The following is a 24,753-nucleotide window of genomic DNA, read 5'->3' on the forward strand; positions in this document are numbered from 1 at the left end:
GAACGAATGACAGGAGAGGAAAAATGGTAAAGAAAGACTGACCAGTATGATCTGAAGTTGAAGAACATATGTGGAATTCTTACTGCTCTTTAATAAAATATGCAAAGGAACTTTGCCAAGTGAGGTATTATAGGCATAACTAGACATCCTGGTGAGTATGATGAATGGAGAAAGAATAGGTTGGATTGGAGGTGGGTCAAAAAAGATGCATGTTAAGAAGGTGATATGACAGCTGTATGTAGCACATTTTGACAGTAGAACCTGAGAAGAAGAGAATTCCAGTACAGGGAAGTTCCAAGGCTGTCTTGAAAAATTATATAACCAGGTCAATCACAGTCTATAAGAAACTGCTGAAACCTACAACACTCACTCAATTTCAAAGCCCAACGCTATTAGCAAGTCAGTTTACAACTGGTGGCCTCAAACAGGCATAGTTCCAAGCCGAAAACCAAATTATGAAAAGTTAACCTTTTCAACAACATAACCAACTCAGAAAAACATCCTTTAACTACTTTACCTATATGGGCTTATTGTGTTATCTTGGCTTATTTGGGAAGTTGTTGATTCTAACTTTTGATTTTAAATTATAAAGTTATCAAAACAAAACGAGCAGGGCTTCCCTGGTGGCGCAGTGGTTGAGAGTCCGCCTGCCGATGCAGGGGACGCGGGTTCGTGCCCCGGTCCGGGAAGATCCCACATGCCGCGGAGCGGCTGGGCCCGTGAGCCATGGCCGCTGAGCCTGCGCGTCCGGAGCCTGTGCTCCGCAACCGGAGAGGCCACAACAGTGAGAGCCCCGCGTACCTCAAAAAAAAAAAAAAACAACAACGAGCAACCAGAGCCATTCTAGTTTGGGTGCAGACACGGCAGCTGGCCCACAGAACGCATCCTTCAGCACGTGCTTGAGGCTGGCTCATATGGCGGATGCTTCTTTACTGTGTACTGCTAGAGCTAGAATCAAACCAGTTTCATTGGTGCTTAGCTTCACTCATCTATCCTCAAGAGCCTCCTACAATTTAACAACTTCTGACCCAAATTAGGTTGAGGTTAGAACAAAAGACAAACTGTGATTTTTGTTAAAGAATCTTGCCCAATACCTCAAAAAAATAATTTTAGTGCTAGGTGGCCCATCAACTTTCACAATCTCAACTACTGGTTTCGTCTCCTTAAAAGGCTCTGTCTTGTGAGGGGGAGCAAGTTGGCTGATAGTCAGTGGTATTTTCTCACTTTTCAAGGCACAGGGCAGTGCCTACCGTGCAGGTCTGATTTACTAGCCAGAACACAATGTTCAGGGGACTCTGAACTTGCAGAGGGTCAGCTGATCCCTCAGTAACAGGGTGACTCACCGCCCTCATCATTTGGCTCTACTGCCTGCCACTAAGGATTAAGATGATCAAGCACTGGCTCTTTCTCCTATGACTACATAACTCCTCTTCAAAATCATTTTCCAATATGATTCATTCGGCTTAAATTGATTTGTCTCATGCATTATATTTAGGTATGGAAAACTTACTAAAAATATGAAGCAGGGTAATAGATAATTTATGATTATTTGGCAAACCATTTCGAAGAGCACAAGTGGGGGCTTCCCTGGTGGCGCAGGGGTTAAGAATCCGCCTGCCAATGCAGGTTGCACGGGTTCGAGCCCTGGTCCGGGAGGATCCCACATGCTGTGGAGCAACAAGCCTATGCGCCACAACTACTGAGCCTGAGCTCTAGAGCCCGCGAGCCACAACTACTGAGCCCACGTGCCACAACTACTGAAGCCCACGCGCCTAGAGCCCATGCTCTGCAACAAGAGAAGCCACAGCAGTGAGAAGCCCACGCACCGCAACGAAGAGTAGCCCCTGCTCGATGCAACTAGACAAAGCCCATGCGCAAAATAAATAAATAAATATTTTTTAAAAATTAAAAAAAGAAATAAAAGAGCACAAGCGACACAAAGGGGAGAACAAAAAATCAGTTTCCTGTTAGAAATGGCAAAGATTTAATTATTGTTTTTTTAAAAGGAGAGCCTATATTTTCCAAAATGTTGAATAAGCTTACAGTAAGTCCAAATATCAGAATTTCCAAGATGTGTATATATGCTAATTAAGGGATACTCCGGTAAATATATCTTCATTAATGTATGAACTTTGTGCTTGCTATTATACATAATTAATTAAGGGCAAGAATCACAATCTGCCCATGGATGTACTTCAATAATTAAAAATTTTTCACAAAGCTGTATTTTATCTCCTAGTTTGTACGCACATGTCGCCACAGAGCCTTCATATGTTTCTGCCTGGTGCACTGTAACTCAACACATTTTGTTGTATCATTGCACAGTGGGGCACAGGACACTATAATTATAGCATAATCATAGTAAAACTCTGAACCTTCTTATTGGTAAGAATCTTTTCATCAGTGAGGAAAACAGAGAAAGTGTGCCAAAGTGATTTCAGATAGCTGTATACTATCATTTATGAGACTTGTACTAAGGTTTATCTTTAAACACATACACAAAATGTAGACAGTGACAGTTATACATATATGCATTGGCCTACAGCTTCCCTATTCCCATATTTATCTATGAGTTCTTCTGAAAAAATGGTGGTGGGGAATGTTTTTTTTTTTTAATTGTGATAAAACGCACATAACATAAAATTTGCCATTTAAACAATTTTCAAGCATGCAATTCAGTGCCATTAAGTACGTTCACACTGTTGTGCAACCATCACCTCCAGAAGTTTTGCACCTCCCCCAGAGACTCTACACCCATTAAACATGAACGCCCATTTCCCTGGTCTCCTGAGCCCTGGTAACCACTAGTCTACTTTCTATCTCTATGAATTTGACTCTTGTACATACCTTATATAAATGGAATTATACAGACTTTGTCCTTTTGTGTCTGGTTTATTTCACTGAATATAATGTCTTCAAGGTTCATCCATGTTGTAACGTGTCAGAATTTCCTTCCTTTTTACAGCTGAATATCGTCAATAACGCTGCAATGAACATTGGTATACAAATATCTTAGTCCCTCTTTTCAATTCTTTTGGGTATATACCTAGAAGTGGAATTGCTTTATCATATGGTAATTCTGTGTTTAATTTTTTTAAAGGGATTATCATCTATCTTCTATAGAGGCTGCACTATTTTACATTCCCATCAGTAATGCATAGGGTTCCAATTTTTCCATATCAGGATGATTGTTTTTTAAGAATAAAAATATGAATTAAAATTTGTGACAAAATTTCTCATCTTATTTCTTTTCATTTCTCTTCTATTTGTCACTTGATCTTATCACCAAAATCAAAACCACAGGATTTATGATGCAAGATTTAGTCTGATTAGAGTCCTAATTCCAAGAAGTCTATGGAGAGGGAGAGTCAGAGAAAGTTAAAGTTATAAAAGTTAATTCACAGAATAGGTATGTGGAATGGGGTCAGAGGGCAGAGTTCCCTCCCTAAAATCTTAATGCTGTGCTACATTCCTTAGATCATGATGGCAAATTCAACTTACAACAAGAAGCTGAAAAGGAAGACAAAAGCAAGCTCTGAAGATAGCAAACTACAGGTAGGTACGTATAAATGAAAAAGGGACAGTGAGTTTTGTCTTTCAGAAGGAAGTAGAATTAAAGATAATTAAATAATGTGCACCTACACTTTCTATGGCATACCGATGGAGAGGTAATCAAGAATTAGCATTACTATTTCTGAGATTTTCTTCAGACTGTTGTATAAGGTAAATGATGATAATTTGGTCTAAAATATTATACACATTTGTTTAGATAAAATAAAGGAATGTTTAAAAAATTGAAATTAAGTAAAACACTCAATATTTTAAACAGGGCAGAATTAGAATCATCATTTTAGAAACAGGAAGAATTATTTTAAAAAAGTAATAGATTCATAAAGCAACTTCTTTAATTAACATACACAATATACAGTTTCTCAAGTTCATATAGTACACTTGTTATGACACTTTACAAAATATTCATGTAGACATTAAAATTCTAATGTTCCCCAATTTGTCTATACCGTAATATTATAAAGGGAATATTTTACATATATATTTAACAATTTCATATAAAAAGATATTCTCCTAAAGAATAACAATAATTTTCACCTTACAAAACACAGTAATATAAACTTAAGGAAACAAAACGGCATTTTCCTGATAAATCCAAATTCTTATTAACGAGAGAATAAGATAATTTAGTTGAATTTTGTCAAAATTAATTCAAAAAAGAATTTCAGAGTTATTATCTGGATATAATGGAATACTGCCACCATCTTTCAGAGCTACTTAAAAATTATTCACATAGGATTTTGATTAGTTGAGCTACTACATGCACATTGAGACTATTTCCAAGTAGACGATAACGCTGTTTGACTGTTGTCTTCTCAGGAAATCCTAGAAAAGAAAGGTAACAATTTATAATACAATCACTTGCAATATTAACTTCCAGAGATAAAAGGATGTATTCTTTGGTAAAAGCAGCGTGGTTATTTACATAAATAAGTCCCTAAGGTATCCATGAAGTTCAAGTAACAAATGAGAATTTGGAGCCAAAAATATTATATAACATTTCATTGCTTACACAACGTGATATTATCATATCACTTATCATATTTGCTCAGTACACACATGTACACACGTAACATCCACAGAACTAATAGAAATCTGAGCACTAGTACACTTTAGGAAAAGCAGTGGCTACCATTATTTCAGTTATTTAATAACAGCCTTCAGGAGACAGAATTCACATACTATAAAATGCAGTTTTTCTTTTAAAGGGAGACTTATTTATTTATTTATTTATCCATTCATTCATTTATGACTATGCCACATGGCTTGTGGGATCTTAGTTCCCCAGCCAGGGATTGAACCTGGGCCCTCGGCAGTGAGAGCGAGGAGTCCTAACTGCTGGACCACTGGGGAATTCCCTAAAGTGCACCTTTTTAAAGGGTACAATTCAGTGGTTTTTAGTATAGTTGCAGAGTTTTGCATACATCCCTACTATTTAATGTCAGAACAGTTTCATCACCTCAGAAAGAAAGCTGGCCCACAGTTAACATCATACTCAATAATGAAAGCTAAAAATTTTCCTCTAAGATCAGGAACGAGACAAAGATACCCACTCTTGCCACTTTTATTCAACATGGTATAGAAGTCCTAGCCAGAACAATTAGGCAAGAAAAAGAAATAAAAGGAATCTAAATTGGAAAGGAAGAGGTAGAACTATCACCATCTGCAAATTACATGATATTATACATAGAAAACTCTAAAGACTTCATCAAAACATGGTTAGAATAAATGAATTAAGTTGCAGTATACAAAATAAATATATAGAAATCTGCTGATTTCTGTACATTAACAACAAACTATCAGAAAGAGAAAATAAGACAACAATCCCATTTACAGTCGCATCAAAAAGAATAAAATACTGAGGAATAAATTTAACCATTGATGAAAAAATTGAAGACACAAATAAAGGTACTCCATGCTCATGAACTAGAAGAATTAATATTGTTAAAATGTCTATATTATCCAAAGCAACCTACAGATTTAATGCAATCCCTATCAAAATTCCAATGGCATTTTTCACAGAAATAGAAACCACATCCTAAAATTCCTATGGCATCACAAAAGATCCCAAGTAGCCAAAGTAACCTTGAGGGAGAAGAACCAAGCTGGAGGCATCACGATGCTCCCTGACTTCAGACTACATTACAAAGCTAAAGTAATCAAAACAGTATGACATTAGCATAAAAAGACACAGAAATCAAAGGAACAGAATAGACAGCCCAGAAATAAACCCACACATATGTGGTTAATTAATTTATGACAGGGAGCTGAGAATATACAATGGGGAAAGGAAAGTCTCTTAAATAAATGGTGTTGGGAAAATTGGACAGATACATGCAAAAGAATGAAACTGTACCACTATTTTACACCACACACAAAAATTAACTCCAAATGAATTAAACACCTGAACATAAGACCTCAAACCATAAAACTCCTAGAAGAAAACGTAGGTGGTAAATTCCTTGACATCAGTCTTGTCCATGGTTTTTTGGATCTGACTGTAAAAGCAAAGGCAACAAAAGCAAAAATAAACAACTTAGACTACATCAAACTAAAAAACTTCTGTACAGCAAATGAAATAATGAGCAAAATGAAATGGCAATCTACTGAACAGGAGAAAATATTTCCAAATCATAGATCTGATAAGGGTTTAGTACCCAAATTATATAATGAAGTCATAAAATTCAACAGCAAAACAATAAATAATCAGATTAAAAAATGGGCAGAGTACTTGAATAAAAATTTTTCCAAAGAAGACATACAGAGGGCCAATAGGCACATGAAAAGATATTCAACATCACTAATCATCAGGGAAATGCAAATAAAAACCACAATGAGATATTACTTCACATCTGTTATAATGGCTATTATCCAAAAGACAAGAAATAACAAGAGCTGGAAGGAACATGGAGAAAAGGGAACTCTTATGCACTGATGGTGAGAATTTAAATTGGTGCAGCCATTATGGAAAACAGTATGGAGGTTCCTCAAAAAATTAAAAATAGAACAATCATATAATCCACCAATTCCACCCTGGGTATTTATCCAATGAAAACAAAAATACTAAGTAGAAAAGATATGTGCACCCCCATGTTCATTGCAGCATCATTTACAACAGACAAGATATGGAAACAACCTAAGTGTCCATCGATGGGTAAATGAAAAAAGAAAATGCACACACACATACACACACCATGGAATACTACCCAGCCATAAAAAAGAATGAAAAGGACCTTGAGGGCATTATACCAAGCGAAGTCAGAGAGACAAATACTGTATGATCTCACTTATATGTGGAATCTAAAAACCAAAGCAAGCAAACAAACAAATTTAAAAAACCAAGGTCATAGATACAGAAAACATATTGGTGGTTGCACGGGTGGGGGAAAAATGGGTGAAATGGGTCAAAAGGTACAAACTACCAGTTATAAAAATAAATAAGTCCTGGGGATATATAATGTAGAGCATGGTGACTATAGTTAGCAATACTGTGTTGCATATCTGAAAATTGCTAGGAGAGGTCTTAACAGTCCTCATCACAAGAAAAAAGAATTTTGTAACGATGTATGGTAATGGATATTAACTAGATTTATTATGGTGGGTGATCATTTTGCAATGTATACAAATGTTGAATCATTATGTTGTAATGTTGTACATCTGAAACTAATACAATGCTATATGTTAATTATATACTTCAATACAAATTTTTTTTAAAAAGAATGCTGGCACCCATTAGCAGTCACTCTCCATGTCCCCTCCCTGCCCCTCAACTACTGATCTACTTTCCGTTCTAGAGATTGCCTATTCTGAACACTTCATACAAATGGAACCATACAATATGTTGTCTTTTGTCTCCGGCTGCTTTCGCGTAGTGCTTTCAAGGTTCATGCGTGTTGATTCTGGAATGTTTTTTAAAAGCAAAGTATTCTATGTTTAATATCTTAGTCCTTATAATAACATTATGTATTAACAATATTATGTATGTTGTATAATACGACTATAAAATATAGTGTAACTCAAACATCAAGCACATCAGTAAAAATTATCTGATCCGAGGGAAAAAATGGCTCATAACATGCACCAATAGTTCGTTCCTCTCTCTGTCTGAATAATATTCTATCTTATGGATATACCACATTTTATTTATTCATTCATTCATTAATAGACATCTGGGCTTTTTCCCTACTTCTTGATTATTATAAACATTGATGTTATGAACATGTACGTACGTATATATGTATGTGTTAAGCTTTTTTCAGTTCTCTTGGATATACACCTAGGGGTGAAATTGTGGGGTCATACAGTAACTCTGTGTCTAACATTTGAGGAACTGCCAGAATGCTTTCTAAGGCAGCTGCACCATTTTATCTTCCCACCAACAGTGTACAAGGGACCTGATTTCTCCACAATTTGTTAACACTGTTATTGTCTGTCTTTTTGTGAAGTGGTATCTTACTGTGGTTTTGATTTACCTTTCCCTAATATCTAATAATGTTTAACATCTTTTCATGTGCTTATTGGTCATTTATCTATTTTCTTTGGAGAAATGTCTATTGAAATCCTTTGCCCACTTTTAAACTGGATTATTTTTCTTTTTATTGTTGAGTCATAAGAGTTCTTTATATATTCTGGATACAAGTCCCTCAGAGTTGCTTTTTTACATTCTGCTTCCACAAACTGACATTCTCATACTGAAGTTCAATTTGCTACATTCTTTTGCAAAACAAAAGGGCCCACAGATACTATATTTGCTGGAATAAAATCTTGCACATACCACCGTAAAAGACTGTCCATGCGTAAGAGTGGATGCCAGAATCTTAGTTACAATTCCAGAATTTCACATTCAGAATCCTTTGGCATAGCAATTAAATATAGGAAAAGCAAATCAGGTAATAAAGGAAATAATTAAAGAGAATTAGAAATAGCAAAATTTCAAAACCTGATAAAGTTGCTTCATCAACACTAGACATTATACTTACTGCAATAAAATAACAGTGATTACCATAATAAAATGATATTTGCAATTGAGCATGATCATAAAATTGCTATTATAAAGATAATATGTCTTAGGCAAGCACATTAGTCATCTCAAATTATTTACTTCAAAGTAGCCAGAGGCAGAAATACCTACAAACTTTTAGACTACCCCTAGGATGATGCCTTGAGATACCAAGATTATATCAGAGGGGAAGAGATGTCTGAAAACAAACAAGTCAGATTTGTAAAAATTATATATATATACAAATACATATATACACATATATACATATGCATGTGTGTATTTTATACATAGATATTAAAATCTAAACTCACTTGTGGAAAGAATTACATAATTTTGTAAAGTTAAAAGGTGACTTTTTAAAAACTTAGGTACATTAAAAATAATAATCCTCAAAAGCAAAGAAACCTAGAATTAACAAGGTCAAGAGAGCAGCTTTTATTCAGTAAGTGTCGGTTAGTGTCTGTCTCTTCCAAAGCCTGCTGTCTCATGAATGCGTGCCACTGGCCACAAAGAGAACCAGGGCAAAATGTGTGGGAGAATCAATGCAAATCCATCATGGCCGGTGGACAAGCAACTCAAAGAATGCCCATTTTGGACCCAGGGTCCGTGACGTCAGAGGCACACGTGCAGGACAGTTCTGTCACAGGGCTGCTCAGTGGTGACAGCAGGGCACTGACTATACACATATGTCACATATTAAAATAAGGTAGGGCTTCCCTGGTGGTGCAGTGGTTGAGAGTCCGCCTGCTCATGCAGGGGACAGGGGTTTGTGCCCCGGTTCGGAAAGATCCCACATGCTGCGGAGCGGCTGGGCCCGTGAGCCTGCGCATCCGGAGCCTGTGCTCCGCAACGGGAGAGGCCACAATGGTGAGAGGCCGGCGTACCGAAAAAAAAATAAAATAAAATAAAATACGGTAAAGCAATGAAAAAGGCTTTCTCACATGTATTATACATATATTTTCAGAGAACTTCGAAAAATCCTATTTTACCCCTTAGATGTTTTTTTTTTTCCCTTAGATGTTTTTAAATACTGAGAAAAAATATTTATGAAGTAAAGGCTATAACATCTATCATTTAAAATATAAAAGCACGAATTTTATACTATGTGTCAGATAGGTTGTAAGCATGTGACATACGTTAACTCACTTAACTGTTACAACAGCTCTATGAAGTCGGTGCTATAATTATCCCCATTTTACAGATGCATGAACTACGGCAGAGAGTGGCTTCAGTAGGGCTAGGATTCACACTCGGTCAGTCTGACTCTGGGGTCTATGCTAAATTTCACTATTACCAAAGTGATTGCTACTGCTTGAAAAAATAAGCACTCAAATAAAACTTAGAAATGAGTTGCTGCTCGACAGTAAATCTCTTTTCTCTCTGTAGTAGTACAGAAAATACCTTTGATTGCTCATCCTAAAATATGAAAAAAAAAAAAAAAGTAACCACGACAGTAGACTGGGAATTAAATTCCTGAGTCCAATTCTCAGTTCTTTGTTTTACTGATGTTCTCACTCACTTTGTGACATAAACTAAGACACGGAAAGTCTATGTTTTCTTAAAACACACTCCCCGGGATGTTTCAGACTGAAAGAGATCACCAAGAAAAAGGCAGAGAGTACAAAATAAACCTGGTTGCTGTGACTATGCTTGGAGAATCAATTACCAAGAGGGTAGTCAAATTCTGTTGGCAGTTGGTTCCCAGTGTACAAAAAGATGCTTTCCAAACCTCAACTGTAAATCCATTATTTAGATTTTAAAACATGGTCTATTTAACCCATGATGTTCTTCAAGAATAGGACTGTATTAATATTACAACAACATTAGATTTAGTGAAGTTTGGCTTTTCTGCATTCAAGCTCCCAATCAGTTATCCAAAGCACATTTCCTCCTTGTGCAGCCCTGGAAGCATGTGAGGGAGGTCTGTGTCTCTCCCTTCCCATGAGCCAGGTACTAGGAACACACCCACCGCAGCCCAGGAAACCGATGGCATCCACACAGCAAGAGCAGCAGCGCCAAGGAAGCGGGACCAGGGAGGGGCGGGGTGCTCTAAGAAGCAAAGCGCTGTGTCCAGTCTCTTAATAGCAACAATCCCTGGCTTTCCTCATTACTTGTCTTTCTCCCTTGGCAGTGGTATCTTCATTTTTCTTGAGAGTCCATCTTCAGATTCCCTAATTTCGTGTCAATTCTGGCATCTGTGCTCCTGAGTCACCCTTACTTTCCATTAGGAAAGTTCCTTTCTAGACCACCTCTCCACTTTTTCTTTTCTCCACTGAAACCTTGTAGGGAAGGAATCAATTATATCAATTATATAATTGATAAGAGTGTTATCTCCGAGGAGTAGAAGTACAAATACATACCTCCCCACCACACAAAAATAAATTCCTCAATTGCCTGTTAATTTCTTCATTAAAACAAAGACAATTCTAGGCATTCTTTCATAAGATCTAGTGTGAGGTTATTCGAGTAGTACTCCTAGAAGCAAAAAAATAAACTCGAGAAAGAGATGCTATTAACAACCATCTGTAGGGAGAAGTGAGGAATTGCTGATTTGGACCTTCTGTTCCTGCAAAGCACCTGGAACCATTACTGGAGTGAAAGGAGAAGGGGAACTGAGTCTGAAGGGAATGGACTGGGGCAGGTTATGAAGAAAGCAGACACAGGAGGGAAGGAAGATGTCAAAGATGGCACAATCAGGAAAGGAAGCGCTCTCACATCCGCCTGGGCAAGGGTTTATTCATAAACTGTGCACGAGTCCCTAATGAATTTTGAGACCTTTAATCAGTGAAAGCTGGGGTCTGCATGTATCCCACATACCGAACTCTGGAGGAAATCCAAGGAGATTTGCTATTTCTTTAGGAGTGAAAAATCGAAGTTGAAGCATTAACAATCTTGTTATCTTTTCTTCTTGTGACAAATTGGTAAGGGATTTGTAGATATTCTCAATCTGTAGGAAAACATCCAAAATAACTAATAAAGTAGAGTGCAATTAGACTCGTTAAGATAATATCGTCTATTGTGAGACAGTTTAAAAATGATGGACGCATAGTCTTCTGTAACACATGGCAGCACAGGGTAAAAACATCTCTGTGCAATGAACTGTGTAACTGGCTCATCAAGGGCCAGGTAAACTCAGAAAACAAACAAAACCTTAATGCTGAATAGATCAGGATACTCTCAGTGTATCTGTCATTTTTGGTCCCTCAAAAATTAACTCATAAGAATAGAAATAATAAATGACAATATAACATAAAAGAAATGTAGTGAAAGATACAAAAAAGAAACTTGGTCAACCAATAAGTCGACTTTACAAAGCAAATAAGCAGCCATTAAAATGTTTACTGTTTATGACCAACTTTATCAAATTAAGATATTTTCTTAAAATGATAAAATATATTTAATAAATATGACTTCTCAAATCCAGACATTCATTTGTCTCTGATAGGGTTTTTAGCAAGGGTAAATTTTATTAACAGTAAGAGTTTAAATCAGCATAAAAGAAGATAATGTGATTTCACTTCAAAATTATTCAGAAGTATATAAAACTTTCAATGTATCAAGCTTGTATTCAACCATGATACCGTAAAGAATTAGCAATTGAAGTATTAATAAAAAGCCTTCCTAAAATATAGATTTTTTTCCCTAACAGGCATTTTTATAGTATGTGCTCCAAAGGAAGGCTCCAATACTAAGATATTTATGCATAGTTTTAGAGAACATTAAGTACTGTACTCTGCATTTCAAATTACTCTTTATGGAATAGAAAGAAAAACAAAAGGTAAGAAGAAAAAAAGAAAGTAAAAACATAAAACACTTTTTGTACATATACTCATATCTAGCAACAAGAAGAAGATTTATTCTATAGTAAATAATTATTATATACACATATTCATCCCAGTTGAACATGTAAACTTATTTTAACATTCTCAAATTTTAAGTATTAAAGATAATTTTATTTAAAATAATTTTCAAATACTTTAGTTCTGCAGCATGCATAGTACCTGCACATCCTCTGTAGTCTGCAACACAGATCCTGTCCCTTCTATGTAGCGTCCATAACTAAAAAATTAACACAAATATTTTGTAGCATCTAATATATTTGCTAATGCTAAATTTCTTAAATATTTCTTGAATGAATCAATCTTACATAGTTGTTAATACATTCTTCTGAAATATTCTAAATAATATCACATAAATATGCTTTGTAATTAAAAAACTTACCAGGTGAAAGACATAAGATCAGTCTGTTGAAAATTCTCAGACACTAAACTTGGCATAGTTTTTGTTGTATAAATACTAGTCTGCATATACATTATTGTCATTTTTTTTTTTTTTTTTTTTTGGTATGGGGGCCTCTCACTGTTGTGGCCTCTCCCATTGTGGAGCACAAGCTCCGGACGTGCAGGCCCAGTGGCCATGGCTCATGGGCCAGCCGCTCCACAGCATGTGGGATCCTCCCAGACCGGGGCACGAACCCGTGTCCCCTGCATCAGCAGGCGGACTCTCAACCACTGCGCCACCAGGGAAGCCCTACTGTCATTTTTTAAATGTTCATCACATTTAAATGCACAGAAAGTATGCATTTGTTATGACTTTATATCTAAACGCTATTCAATACTGACATCCCTGCCACATTAGACCAAATGTTATGTAGGTGAAAATAAATTGCTGCTCTTTTCTTATAATGCCTGAACCATCATTTCTTCTCATGAACCCAAAACCGTACTCTCCAGTCTCATGACAAACTCTGGCCCACCAAACGTGCATCTGCCTCTTACTGTAACACTGTATGTTTTTACTCTTTATCACAAAACAATCAGACTATTGTTAAAAATATATTAAAAATACCAAACACTAAAGAAATGCAAGGTATTAGTAATATTTCTTTCCCTAAGATCACTGCCAACCTGGCTGTTTGACATTTTTTCCTAATAGATGAATTTAAAATAGAAATTAGAGAAAGTCACCATCAAAGAAAAGCTGTTTTCTTATATATCACGTGTGTGTGTGTGTGTGCGCTTATATTATCTACACTAAAATAGACTTCTACAATAAGGCTTCTTTTATACCATTTTTATAATTATAAAAGAATTTCAAATTTGTTTTTTATTACAAAATTGATAACCCCTGTTTTATGAGAGTCCTAAACAGAACCTAGCAGACTTGGAAATATACAACAGCTGAGTGAAGTCTTTTAAGGTAATGGAAAGCAATAAACCCATTCCCCTGAAAGTACAAGGGCAGGGTATGATAAAGTCAGGGTGAGCCTGGTACGATTACGTCGGGGGCATAGTGTCTTGTGTAAGACAACTAGCTAGTAGGTAAAGAGAGAAGGCTTGATTTTTTTTTTTTTTTAAAGAAGATGTTGTGGGTAGGAGTTTATTAATTCATTAATTTATTTTTGCTGTGTTGGGTCTTCGTTTCTGTGCGAGGGCTTTCTCTAGTTGTGGCAAGCAGGGGCCACTCTTCATCGCGGTGCGCGGGCCGCTCACTATCACGACCTCTCTTGCTGCGGAGCACAAGCTCCAGACACACAGGCTCAGTAGTTGTGGCTCACGGGCCTAGTCACTCCGCGGCATGTGGGATCCTCCCAGACCAGGGCTCGAACCTGTGTCCCTGCATTAGCAGGCAGATTCTCAACCACTGTGCCACCAGGGAAGCCCGAAGGCTTGAATTTTTAAATCATACAACTACCTATCAAAAGCGCTTCAGTGAAATTAACAAACAGGGGTAGGGATGGACCTTTTACAAATTTTTCTTGAAGGGTCTAATTTCCCCCCTTCTTCCTAGGTTTAAAAAAAAAAGTTGAGGGGCTTCCCTGGTGGCGCAGTGGTTGAGAGTCCGCCTGCCGATGCAGGGGACACGGGTTCGTGCCCCGGTCCGGGAAGATCCCACACGCCGCGGAGCGGCTGGGCCTGTGAGCCATGGCCGCTGAGCCTGCGCGTCCGGAGCCTGTGCTCCGCAACGGGAGAGGCCACAGCAGTGAGAGGCCCGCGTACTGCAAAAAAAAAAAAAAAAAAAGTTGAAAAACACTATTTCTTGAGAAATAATCCAAAGGATGTCCCCTAAATGTCCATCAACAGGTAACCAGTAAAAGAAATTATGATATACCTATACTATGAACATATGAAAGTTCTTTAAGCACCCATAGGTAATAATATCCAAATTATACTGCACAATGAAAAAAAGTGCACATAATAATGAATATAGTATGCTACCATTTACTTAAAGGAGGGGGTAAAAATATAATGTATATTTAAACACACCTCACATGCAATACTTCTGGAAGACTAGAGAGTAACCTGAAATCATTGGTTGCACATAGGGAGGGAAACTGGATGAACAAGAGGCAGAATTGGAAGGGAGTCTTACAATCTTAGTTCCTTTTGAATTTTGAACTATAAGAATATACTACTAATTCAAAAAACTAAATAAAAGTTAAATATGCTATAATGTGCTCCAGGACATTCAATGTTATTTCTTCATATTAAAATTTAATTTCTTCTTGTACATTGATCATGAAAGTGGACAGAAATTTTTGAGGTACCATAAAAAGAAAGGTGCTAAACAATTAGCAATTCACCATCTATAGAAACCATGTCTCCACTGTGGGTAACTAAGCTCCTACGAAGGTCACCAAACGATGGCAGTGTCTTCTATGAGCACTTTTGTGGGCTGTGCACATCACGTTCTGCCAGAAGGAATTTTCACTTGTGCATTCTACTGGAACACGGAAGCAGGCGATTAAGGGTGAAAAAAATCATTCTAGCAGAAACATTTTATAAAATGCTCCTTGTTTTGAGAAGAACTAAGAGAAACAATAGTTATGAAAACCTGGTTATTTTGGATATGCCACGAACAGAGACTCTTTAAAACCTACCCTTTCGTAAAGCATGTGGACCTTCTGGATGTGGGCTTAACAATGTCTAACAAAAGAGCATATCGCAGCAATGACTTTGGCGGTAAAAAGTATGAATTTATGTCAACGTCATCTTCAAGAAAATCTCTTAGCATTCGCACAGAGAGATCACTGTCCTGTTGACGTTTCCTGTCAATTTCTCCTGCAGTTTCAAGCTTAAAAAGAATGGCTTCTTTTCCAGAACATTGTGTGCTGCTATCAAAGCAAATATTTGGCTCAATTTTCTTTTCTTCAATTTTCTTTTCTTCAGTTTCCTTTTCTGCATCTATCGCATGTTTTTGTGGATGTTCAGATTCAGTTTGGGGGAACTCCATCAGTACCTGGCATTAAGTAAAAATACACAAACTCTCAAAAGCTTTCTTAAAAATAAAAGACATATTAATAACATCCATTCAACATTATGTAAAAAAATTCTTTAACTTTTACTGAGTTGTCATTAAAAAGATAGAAATTGAGGCTTACTAGTATTTATACAAGTTATTACAAGTTTTTCATCATATAGTGTTAGGCATCAGGCTATAGATGATTTATTTCATGAAATTACTGCTTTCTGAATTAACAAACCATTCAACAAAGTAATAGGAAGTATGTTGAATACAGAGACAGCATTATATTTGGAAAAGAAGTTGAAAAAGCAACAGGAACATTTCCAGAAAATGTGTTTTTTGATCAAAGTTTGCCATTCCCCTTCAATTAAAAAAAAAAAAAAAACTAGAACATACCCATGATCTAAAGGAAAATTAGTAATTAAAAATGAAAAGCACTCTTCACCCTGAAAGGTTATTTCTATCCCTGAGTCCCACAGGAAAAACTTGTTCCTGCAAAACAGGTAACCATTTATAAAGTCCTATTTTGGGAAAGAAAAAACAGTTCCAGGAATTTTTAATGATGACGTCTTTGTTCACACACTTTATATACCGTTTTTGGAACTGCCCACTATTAAAGGGAGATATATTGCTATTTTATTATATAACACAGTATTGTATAATACTGATATTGTATTACGGGGGATTCAAATGATACTACTGAAGCCCTGTTAGTAGGACATGACTTTTGAGTTCTTACCTGTGAGGGTTATAGAGAGCTTCACTGGACCACTGAAACTCTGTTATCCACACCAATTTTCAGCAGAAGCATATAAAATTGTTAGCATAATGAGAGATCCTATATATAGCAATTGAGCATTTTATTCTAGCTTGTGCTAATCATTACCATTTTTTAATCAATTAAGGCTAAATAGCATAGATTTCAAATAAAATGCAACTGATGTGTGAAAATACTCAAGCCATTTTTAAGATAGTATACATTTTATCAAAAGTAGTCAATGGCTTCTACTGAGGGAGAAAAATAATAGATGCAAAAGAGTCAATGGTCAGAAGAGAAATTATAGGAGGAAAAGAAGGATAACAACACTAATGGTAATTTTTTTTACTTTTAACTTATTTTCTTTTCTAATGATGAAAGAAAAGTTTCTGGTTTTGTTTCAAGCAATTAAAGTGGCATCAGGAGGGTGAAAAGGCCTACAAGACAGACCTCAGGCATAGTCTAAATTACAGGCACAAGAGGACACACATAAACCTCTGTAAACATACTCCAATAAAGATGTTAAAAAAAAAAAAAACCTCTGCAAAGTAGTTCCTGAAAATAAATTAGCAGACTGAGATATATTTACAACAGATAAATAATGATGATGATGATAACAGCAATAATAATAATAATACCTGACCAGGGGCTTGAAAAGGGAACGGCACTGACTGAAGCTTTGCAATAAGGAAATACCGTAGCCTTGAATTTGGAATGCCAAGCTGCAAGTGAAACAGGGCAGTTAGCTGCTATAGGATATTAAAGAGATCTGTGTCAACTTTTAGCACCTAGTAAAAAAACTCATACAGTTATACATTAGTTTCTGCCAGACAAAATTCTATTATCAATTTGTGGAAGACTTCTCTGTAGCAAGTTCTTAAACCTTTTAAACTGTCACTCTGTACCTTTATTTGAATGAAATAAAGATAGAATCAGATGAATCATATGTCTATGAGTCACTTTCATTTTATATTTCCCAGGTAAAAAGTCAAATAGACATTCTTACATTCATTATGAATAGTATAGTAATCATAAAAAAATAAAATTCACATATAGCTATAAAATTCAGATAGAGAAAGTAATAACCATGTCAGAACTAACTGCAAGATTTACCTATAATATTATCCAAAATGGAGCCATTCTTTTTACTGAATCAAATTCCCTTTGGGAAAATTTGTATAAGAATTTACAATTGCAGTACTTACAGAGGTTGGAGACAACAGAAATTCTTGGTACTGAAAGCCACAATTTCCTATTGTTTGTATTAACAGGTCTCTGAAAAGGCAAAGGGAAAGAAAAAAGCTTTCACTCTACAGTTCAAAATAGGGTTCTTATATAAAATATTATACCTAAAACTTCATTTTACATGAAAACTGTACCTCCACTTAAGTTGTTTAGAAAAAGGATAATCCTAGGTCTTATTTTAAGTCCAGTACTTGAAAAATTACATTTCTCAAAAAAGAGATAATCCCTATTATAAATAAATAAAGCTACCAGATAATTTATAAAACTAGTGAGTTAGAATCGCCAATCCTCTCATGATAAGCTTACTATAGGAATGGAACTATATCTGTAGCCAATCAGACGGGGGAACACTGTCATAGACAGCAGGTCAGTCAAGGACTTGGATGCATTCTCTCCAGCTGGGCTACTGTCTGAAAGGGGCCTGACACAGGGCTTGCTTCTTCAACCCAACTGTAGGACAGAAAACGCCTGTCAATAGGACAAATTCTTACCGAAAACATTCCTACTTCTAAAGAAACAGGCACCAATGTAAGCAGCTAAAATTGAGAAATCATTCCGGAAAAATTCAAACATATCAAAATGGGAAAGAATCAGTTGAACCTAACTTTGTGATACTTCACGTTACTAACTATTCAAAATCAATATTAACGAGTAAACTTCATAACATATATAAAATGTCGGAATATACACATTTATTTTTAAGATCTTCATTTCATAACAGCTCCTATTATAAAATATACCAAGTCTAAGATGAACACAGGACAAATACATTTTTTTACCTTGTAGAAGATACTTCAAAACCTTTAACATTTTCTATAAGAATATACTTTGGTAATTTTTGTAACCTAAAAAAAAACAAAAACAAATGGAATTCTAAACATCTCATTACTAAGAAGTAAGAAGTAAAGAAAATCCTTACTTGTGGGAAATATGAGGTAAGTAATTGTCCAAACTCTTTTTATGAAAGAATTTTATAAGGGATGGAGACAACTCATATTTTATTCCTTTCCCCCATAAACAAGGCACACCTGATAAAGTTAACATTTGAAATGTTAATTTCCATTGAAGTTTAATGAAAACAGGTTTGCACAGCTCAAAGGGCTGACATTTCCATAGAATGGAGGCTTTTAGGGTTGGCAGCACAAGTTTCCAGGCCATGGGCAACAGCATTCACTAACATTAGCATCATTCGCACAAATACCGAGCAGAGGCAACAGAATTCAGCTATTAGGCTGTAACGCCCTGTCACTCACTTTTAGCGGCAACTGTGGAACCGACAAACATTTGCAGTTACTCTATCAGTCACGACAGAAGATAAATGATTCGCACAGAACCTGTATAAGATGCTAATCTCTATAAAATGACAAACATCACGTTCTTCCAGATGTAAAGTTTTACATTTAAGGTAAGCTTGTACCGGAATTTAAGTTTTTACCTTGGGAGAATGTCTAGAATATACAAGAAGCTATTTGTCCTTGGATCAGTCACATCACCTTGCAGGCCGATTCTAAAGGGTAAGGAGAGTAAATAAGTTCAGCAAGAATCTTACATAAAGGTATCAAATCACTTTTAAAAAGTCAAAACAGAGAACTAAAATTAGTTGGTCCTCACAAAAAATCTGATCATCTCTGTTGCTATAGAGAACAAAAATATATTTTTTCATTTAGTTTAAAAAAGCCTTGCCTGTCTAATAAATACACTTATTATCAATACAAGATAATATGTCCAGATGACTTGCATGAGGCAAAGAAGAACAAGAAGTCCACAAAGAATAAAATCAATTATCCTCTTAAAATCACTTTGTTCAGGAAAGACACACACACACACACACACACACATACACACACACACAATTAGCTGATGACACCTTTTGCCCTGCCCCAGGTGAGACAACAGAAGTTCAGATGAATGAGCTGGTTGGGCAGGGTGGCAGTGTAGAGTTGATGGCATTGGTAAGTAATCACCAGCTAAGCAGATGAAGGTAGCAGGTAAAACTAGAACTATCTTGTCCAATGTAAACAGGAGAGACTGAAGCTGAAGGCTTGATTCTACACGAAGGAGTTGCAACTTGGCTAGACTAAGTAAGTCAAAACAGGTCACGTGAACAGGCAGAATTTGGACTAGCAGTTAAATCTTGCAAGTAACATTCGATATGATCAAGAAGCAAGCAGAAAAGACTTATATTGGGCATGAGTCGTAGCAACAGAAGACTAGGGTTTAAGGCCTTGCTACTTACTAGCTTCGTGGTCTAAAATAAGTTACTTGACATCAGTTATCAGTTTCCTCACACCTGACAGCAGGACCAAAATCATCAGTGGATCTGAGGCTCAGATGGGAGATTAGAGTGGACTTGAATAGATTCCTCAGAAATCTTGGTTTCCTCTCATTTTGTCCCTTTCCTCTCAGAGTTCCAAAGATGATCGTACTACAGGATCAGACACTGCAGCCGTCAGCAGCTGGAGTTGGGCTAATACAGAGTGGGAGCAGCAGTAGGGAAGACACAGGGGCCCCACTGCAGTGATATCTGAGGCATCACAGCACTGGGGCTGCATTCTGTCCTGAACCTCCCACTTACTGTGGTTAAAAAGGCCATAATACACTTGCACAGGCTAGGAGCCATCTTTACGTGGAACGTCCTCCTTCACTGATAAATTCCCAACCTGCTTTCAGACACAATACAGATATCACCTCTAAAAGAATTCGTCCCTCCTGGTATATGCAGCAACATAACACCTCTCTCCTCCATGCTCTCATGGCAGTTTCAACATTCATTTATTATATTCCTTAAATCACATTATAAGATAATTATTTGTCAGTCATTCCCCATGGACTATAAGTTCTATAAGGATGGGAACTACAGCATCAAAAGCAATACCTCACGTGTAGGTGCACAATAAATCCCTGGGGAATTAATTTCCTAGAAAACTTGATATAAATCAAAACTTGGATGGAAATTAAGCATGAGAATATTTATTTAAATTAGAATTTTTACTACATGTTATATCCCATTTAAAATCACATTATGTGTTTAAATAGGACTATATATTAATAGTCCTATATATTAATAGGACTATAAAATAATCAAAAAGTCCTGGCTCTGACATTTTCTAATGGTATGGCCTTGGGAAAGTTACTTAACCTTTCTATGCCTCAGTTGCTCACCTGTAAAATGATGATGATACTAATGTCCATCCCATAAGCTTGTTATATTAAATGACATACTCCAGTAAGACACTCAGAGGGTTACCACTATTATCATTATTACTTAAAATAATTGAAATATTATTATTTAGAGTATCTAAATGAAGAGGGATTAGTCAAGATTTTCTCTAAAATATAATTCCCTGAAATACATAGCCAAATAAACACCATATAATAAAAAGCTGTCTTGGAACAAAGCTTTAAAAAGGCATTTTATTAATTGTATGTATTATTAAATGTACCTATCAATTCGAGAAATTTTAAATTCACAAATGCATTCTTTTTTTTTTTTATTTTTTACAAATGCATTCTTGACTAGCCTTAAAATTTTACAGGTAAGTAATTTAGGATTTGAATATTAACTATGGAAATTTACTTTGATTAATCAGTGTTCGGAAGATATTCCTGAATGCTCATTAGTTTAATAATTAAAGGTAATTTGGGTCAGAAATAAATACTGTTTCTTTGGTAGGTATTAAGGAGGTACCATATAGTCTCTGCATACCTACTATTGACCAAATTACTGTGTTCATCTGGCAGTAATTGCTGTTTTCTTTATGATTAATGCTGAATTATAAACGTGTGTAGAGAAAAGGAATTATTGATGAAAAGTTTCAAGACTAGGGAAATGCAGCTGATGGACTTCAAAGTGTCTGTGCTTGAAATTACAGTGTGATTTGATTGAACGAGTCCTTCAAAAGTACTCTTCCTAACAGAGAAATATTTATTATACATACCTTGTGAATGGCTGACAGGGAGGGCTCATTAAAATCATATTGAAAGATAATCTGTCAAACTCTTCTAGTGTAATACCCTAAGGAACGAACATGTGGGGGGAAAGAAAAAATATAAAAACATGCGTAGAAGGGGGCAGAGGAAAAATGCTAAGTAATTACCAGTAAATACATCAGAAATTGTGACACTTAACTTCATTTATAACACTTAAAAGTTTATAAAACACCTACTACTTTTTAAATAAACTTTAGTTAAACTCATTTTCCAAAGCAATTTTGTGAAGAAAGTCGAGCAGTAAGCTGACGCTATAAAAAATTAAGTAACTTCCCCCAAACTCGAGAGCCAGCCAAAGCAGAGCTGGAAAGCTAGTTTCCTAGATGCTAAGTATTTTGTGCCTCTATGACACCTCAAGTCCAAGACTGCTGTGATTTCTGGAATCAAACATGGAAAACTTTATTTTATAATTAATGATTTGCAAAGGATCTAGGGAATTTTTTAATACCTCTCTATTAATATTATTTATTTAGAAAACGTGATGTATTGACCAGTCACCATCCCTTTCATGTATGTCTCTGTCAATATATCACCAAATGGAAAAAGGTCCCATTTTCAGATATCCACAATTACTATACTGTTTTACAGTTGTGGGTAGTCAAAGGACCTCAAAAGATTGTAGATAAGATTAATCAAAATAATCCCTATTGGGCTGAATAGTTTTAAAATGTACTGTTTTGCTCCTATTTTATATACACTATCAGAAGACAAACATAGAAAAATACAAGTCATGGGTTTGCCAATTCTCATTAAGCTCTCTTAGTGTACACTCTTACCCAGGAATTTAAAGCCATAAGCCCAGAATCACAACGTTCCTAATTACAACACATTTCTAAGAAGTTTGAGTTCGTGAATAAAGCAGGAAAAGCTTTATTCTGAGTTCTGAAAAGAGTGACTTAACCTGGGGAACACATCAGTTTTCTCTACTGTATTGTAAGTTTGAATGTACATGTCTATCGTTTTTAAATCACAGTTTTTTAAGTAGTTTAAGACATATATGTAAAAAGAAATAAAAATTAAATACTGAAAAGTTCCTGAAGCACCTCTGGATCCCAGAGTTCTAAAGAAAACAATCTGAAAATCATACACTCAACAGTCTGTCAGGAACCCTGGGGCAGGGCAGTAAGATTAGCACACATACTCAAGTTACACAGCTGGTCAGCACAGGACTATTAGGAGAAGCAACTTATTTATCTCACAACTGATTGTGAACAGATTAAAGCTGAATTCCTAAAATGAAAATAAAAATCAAACAACAATCTTTTACATAAGGAGAATCCTTAAGTCTAGAATCTAAAGGAAGTAAACAGAGTTAATGCCTCCAATACTGTTAGACGTAAAAAAATTTACAATTTTAAAGGATTCTAGGAAAGAGTGATTTTTTTTTTTTACAGTACAACCCAAATGACAGAACAGTTATGCAAAACATAATCGCTCAATTAAACCATTCACAACTGTCTTTAACCTAGCATTCTAGGTCAATGAATGTGTTGGGATTCAAGAAAGTAGTTACAGAGATGCATGGATTAACGTTAATAATTTGATATTTTAACACTAATGGAAATCAAATTCTGTTTCCATAAACAGGCCATTCAAGCTAATAAAAACATCCTTGCTTTCAGAGAACCTTAGATCCACTCGATGTGGTAACACTGTTTATCACATGTTGATGAGCAACTTTGTTTGTCCCCCTACTTGTTTTATTACTTCTTTTCTCAAAAAGCTTCCTGGTTATTCTTATACTTAATTTTCATTTAAACTTTAGGAAGACCTTGGTAGATTAGAAAACAACAACTTTTGACTATTTTAGTGAATTTATTGTTAATCTAAAGAGAAATAAAATTTTGTGGCAAAAGGTAAGTCTTCAGTAAAAAGTTAGTGATATTTCCTACCATTTCCTGCCCTATGAACTCTGATGTTATTTTGTTCATGAATACTCATGACAATCAGATCTTTCTTGATCACTGTACGAATCATCATTATAAAGTAATTTTCTATGACTCGTAAATGCTTTTTGTTTTCAGACAGATCTTACCTAATACATATCAGTTCTGAAACCCCTGTTATCCTTTGTTATGATTTGCCTGACATTTTTTCATTTTTTAGGCACAATGTGTTATTCATTAAACAAGGTTCCTAATTAATCCACCAATATTTCAGAGCATCTACGACACACCAGGCATTGTGCTAGTCTGGGAATACAACAATGAACAAACCAGACAAGGTTTCTGCTCACATATTTATATTGTAGTGTCTAGTAATTTTCCATTTTCTTCAGAGATAAATTACAGATTTTAGTTTTATTACTATTTATCTTTGTAACTGGTGAATCCTGCTCCTGATTAAAAACCTACATGAGGGACTTCCCTGGCGGTCCAGTGGTTAAGACTTTGCCTTCCAATGTAGGCGATGCGGGTTCAATCCCTGATCAGGGAGCTAAGATCCCATATGCCTTGGGGCCAAAAAACCAAAACAAAACAGAAGAAATATTGTTAACAAATTCAACAAAGACAATTTTCAGGCCTGACTATAGGCAACGAGGAGGGCTTCACCCAGCGGGTGTCAGGGGAAAGCACCCTCCCGGCTCCAGACTTGGTGCAAGGCCAGCACCTTGCAGTCTCCGAGGGCAGGGCGGGTGCGAGCTCTCAGGCCCCCAGCAGCTCATGTTCTTCGTATATTTGCATTCCTAGGTCTCTTTATCTGAGGCCTTGCACAAAGCCCTCTTCAGGCGCCATCTATTTCTGCCAAGGCCTCCGTCTAGCAGGAAGAGGGGAACCCTTGAAGATACTTCCCCCGCTATGACTAACGCTTGGCCCTTATCACTCCCAGCCTTCTCACCACTGCCCGCACTCTCTCCCCCAATGCCAGGGGCTCCTCAACAGTGAGCTGACCCCCACGTCTGTGCTGATCACCCCACCTTCCAGCAGGATGCTGTCCCCTGGGG

General features: G+C 36.2%; 1 protein-coding gene across 6 annotated transcripts in view; it reads right to left on the reverse strand.

Moving 5' to 3' along the window:
• Positions 1-3,896: 3,896 nt before the first annotated feature.
• The window catches only part of TRDMT1 (tRNA aspartic acid methyltransferase 1), a 61,630-nt gene continuing 40,773 nt past the window's right edge, over positions 3,897-24,753 (reverse strand). For 3 of the 6 annotated variants that reach the window (XM_060121678.1, XM_060121686.1, XM_060121696.1), the window contains exons 3-10: positions 19,255-19,326; positions 18,599-18,664; positions 17,780-17,849; positions 17,213-17,296; positions 15,453-15,811; positions 12,574-12,631; positions 11,390-11,519; positions 3,897-4,395 (exon numbers count right to left, since the gene is read on the reverse strand). In XM_060121678.1, coding sequence (XP_059977661.1) covers positions 4,295-4,395; positions 11,390-11,519; positions 12,574-12,631; positions 15,453-15,811; positions 17,213-17,296; positions 17,780-17,849; positions 18,599-18,664; positions 19,255-19,326 — 940 coding nt within the window. In that variant the 3' untranslated portion in view covers positions 3,897-4,294. Of the gene's footprint in view, positions 4,396-11,389; positions 11,520-12,573; positions 12,632-15,452; positions 15,812-17,212; positions 17,297-17,779; positions 17,850-18,598; positions 18,665-19,254; positions 19,327-21,757; positions 21,835-24,753 lie in introns of all 6 variants that reach the window. The other 3 variants (XM_060121649.1, XM_060121658.1, XM_060121668.1) reach the window with 2 other exon arrangements.

Source organism: Lagenorhynchus albirostris, chromosome 1, assembly GCF_949774975.1.
Source record: "Lagenorhynchus albirostris chromosome 1, mLagAlb1.1, whole genome shotgun sequence".
NCBI lineage: Eukaryota > Metazoa > Chordata > Mammalia > Artiodactyla > Delphinidae > Lagenorhynchus > Lagenorhynchus albirostris.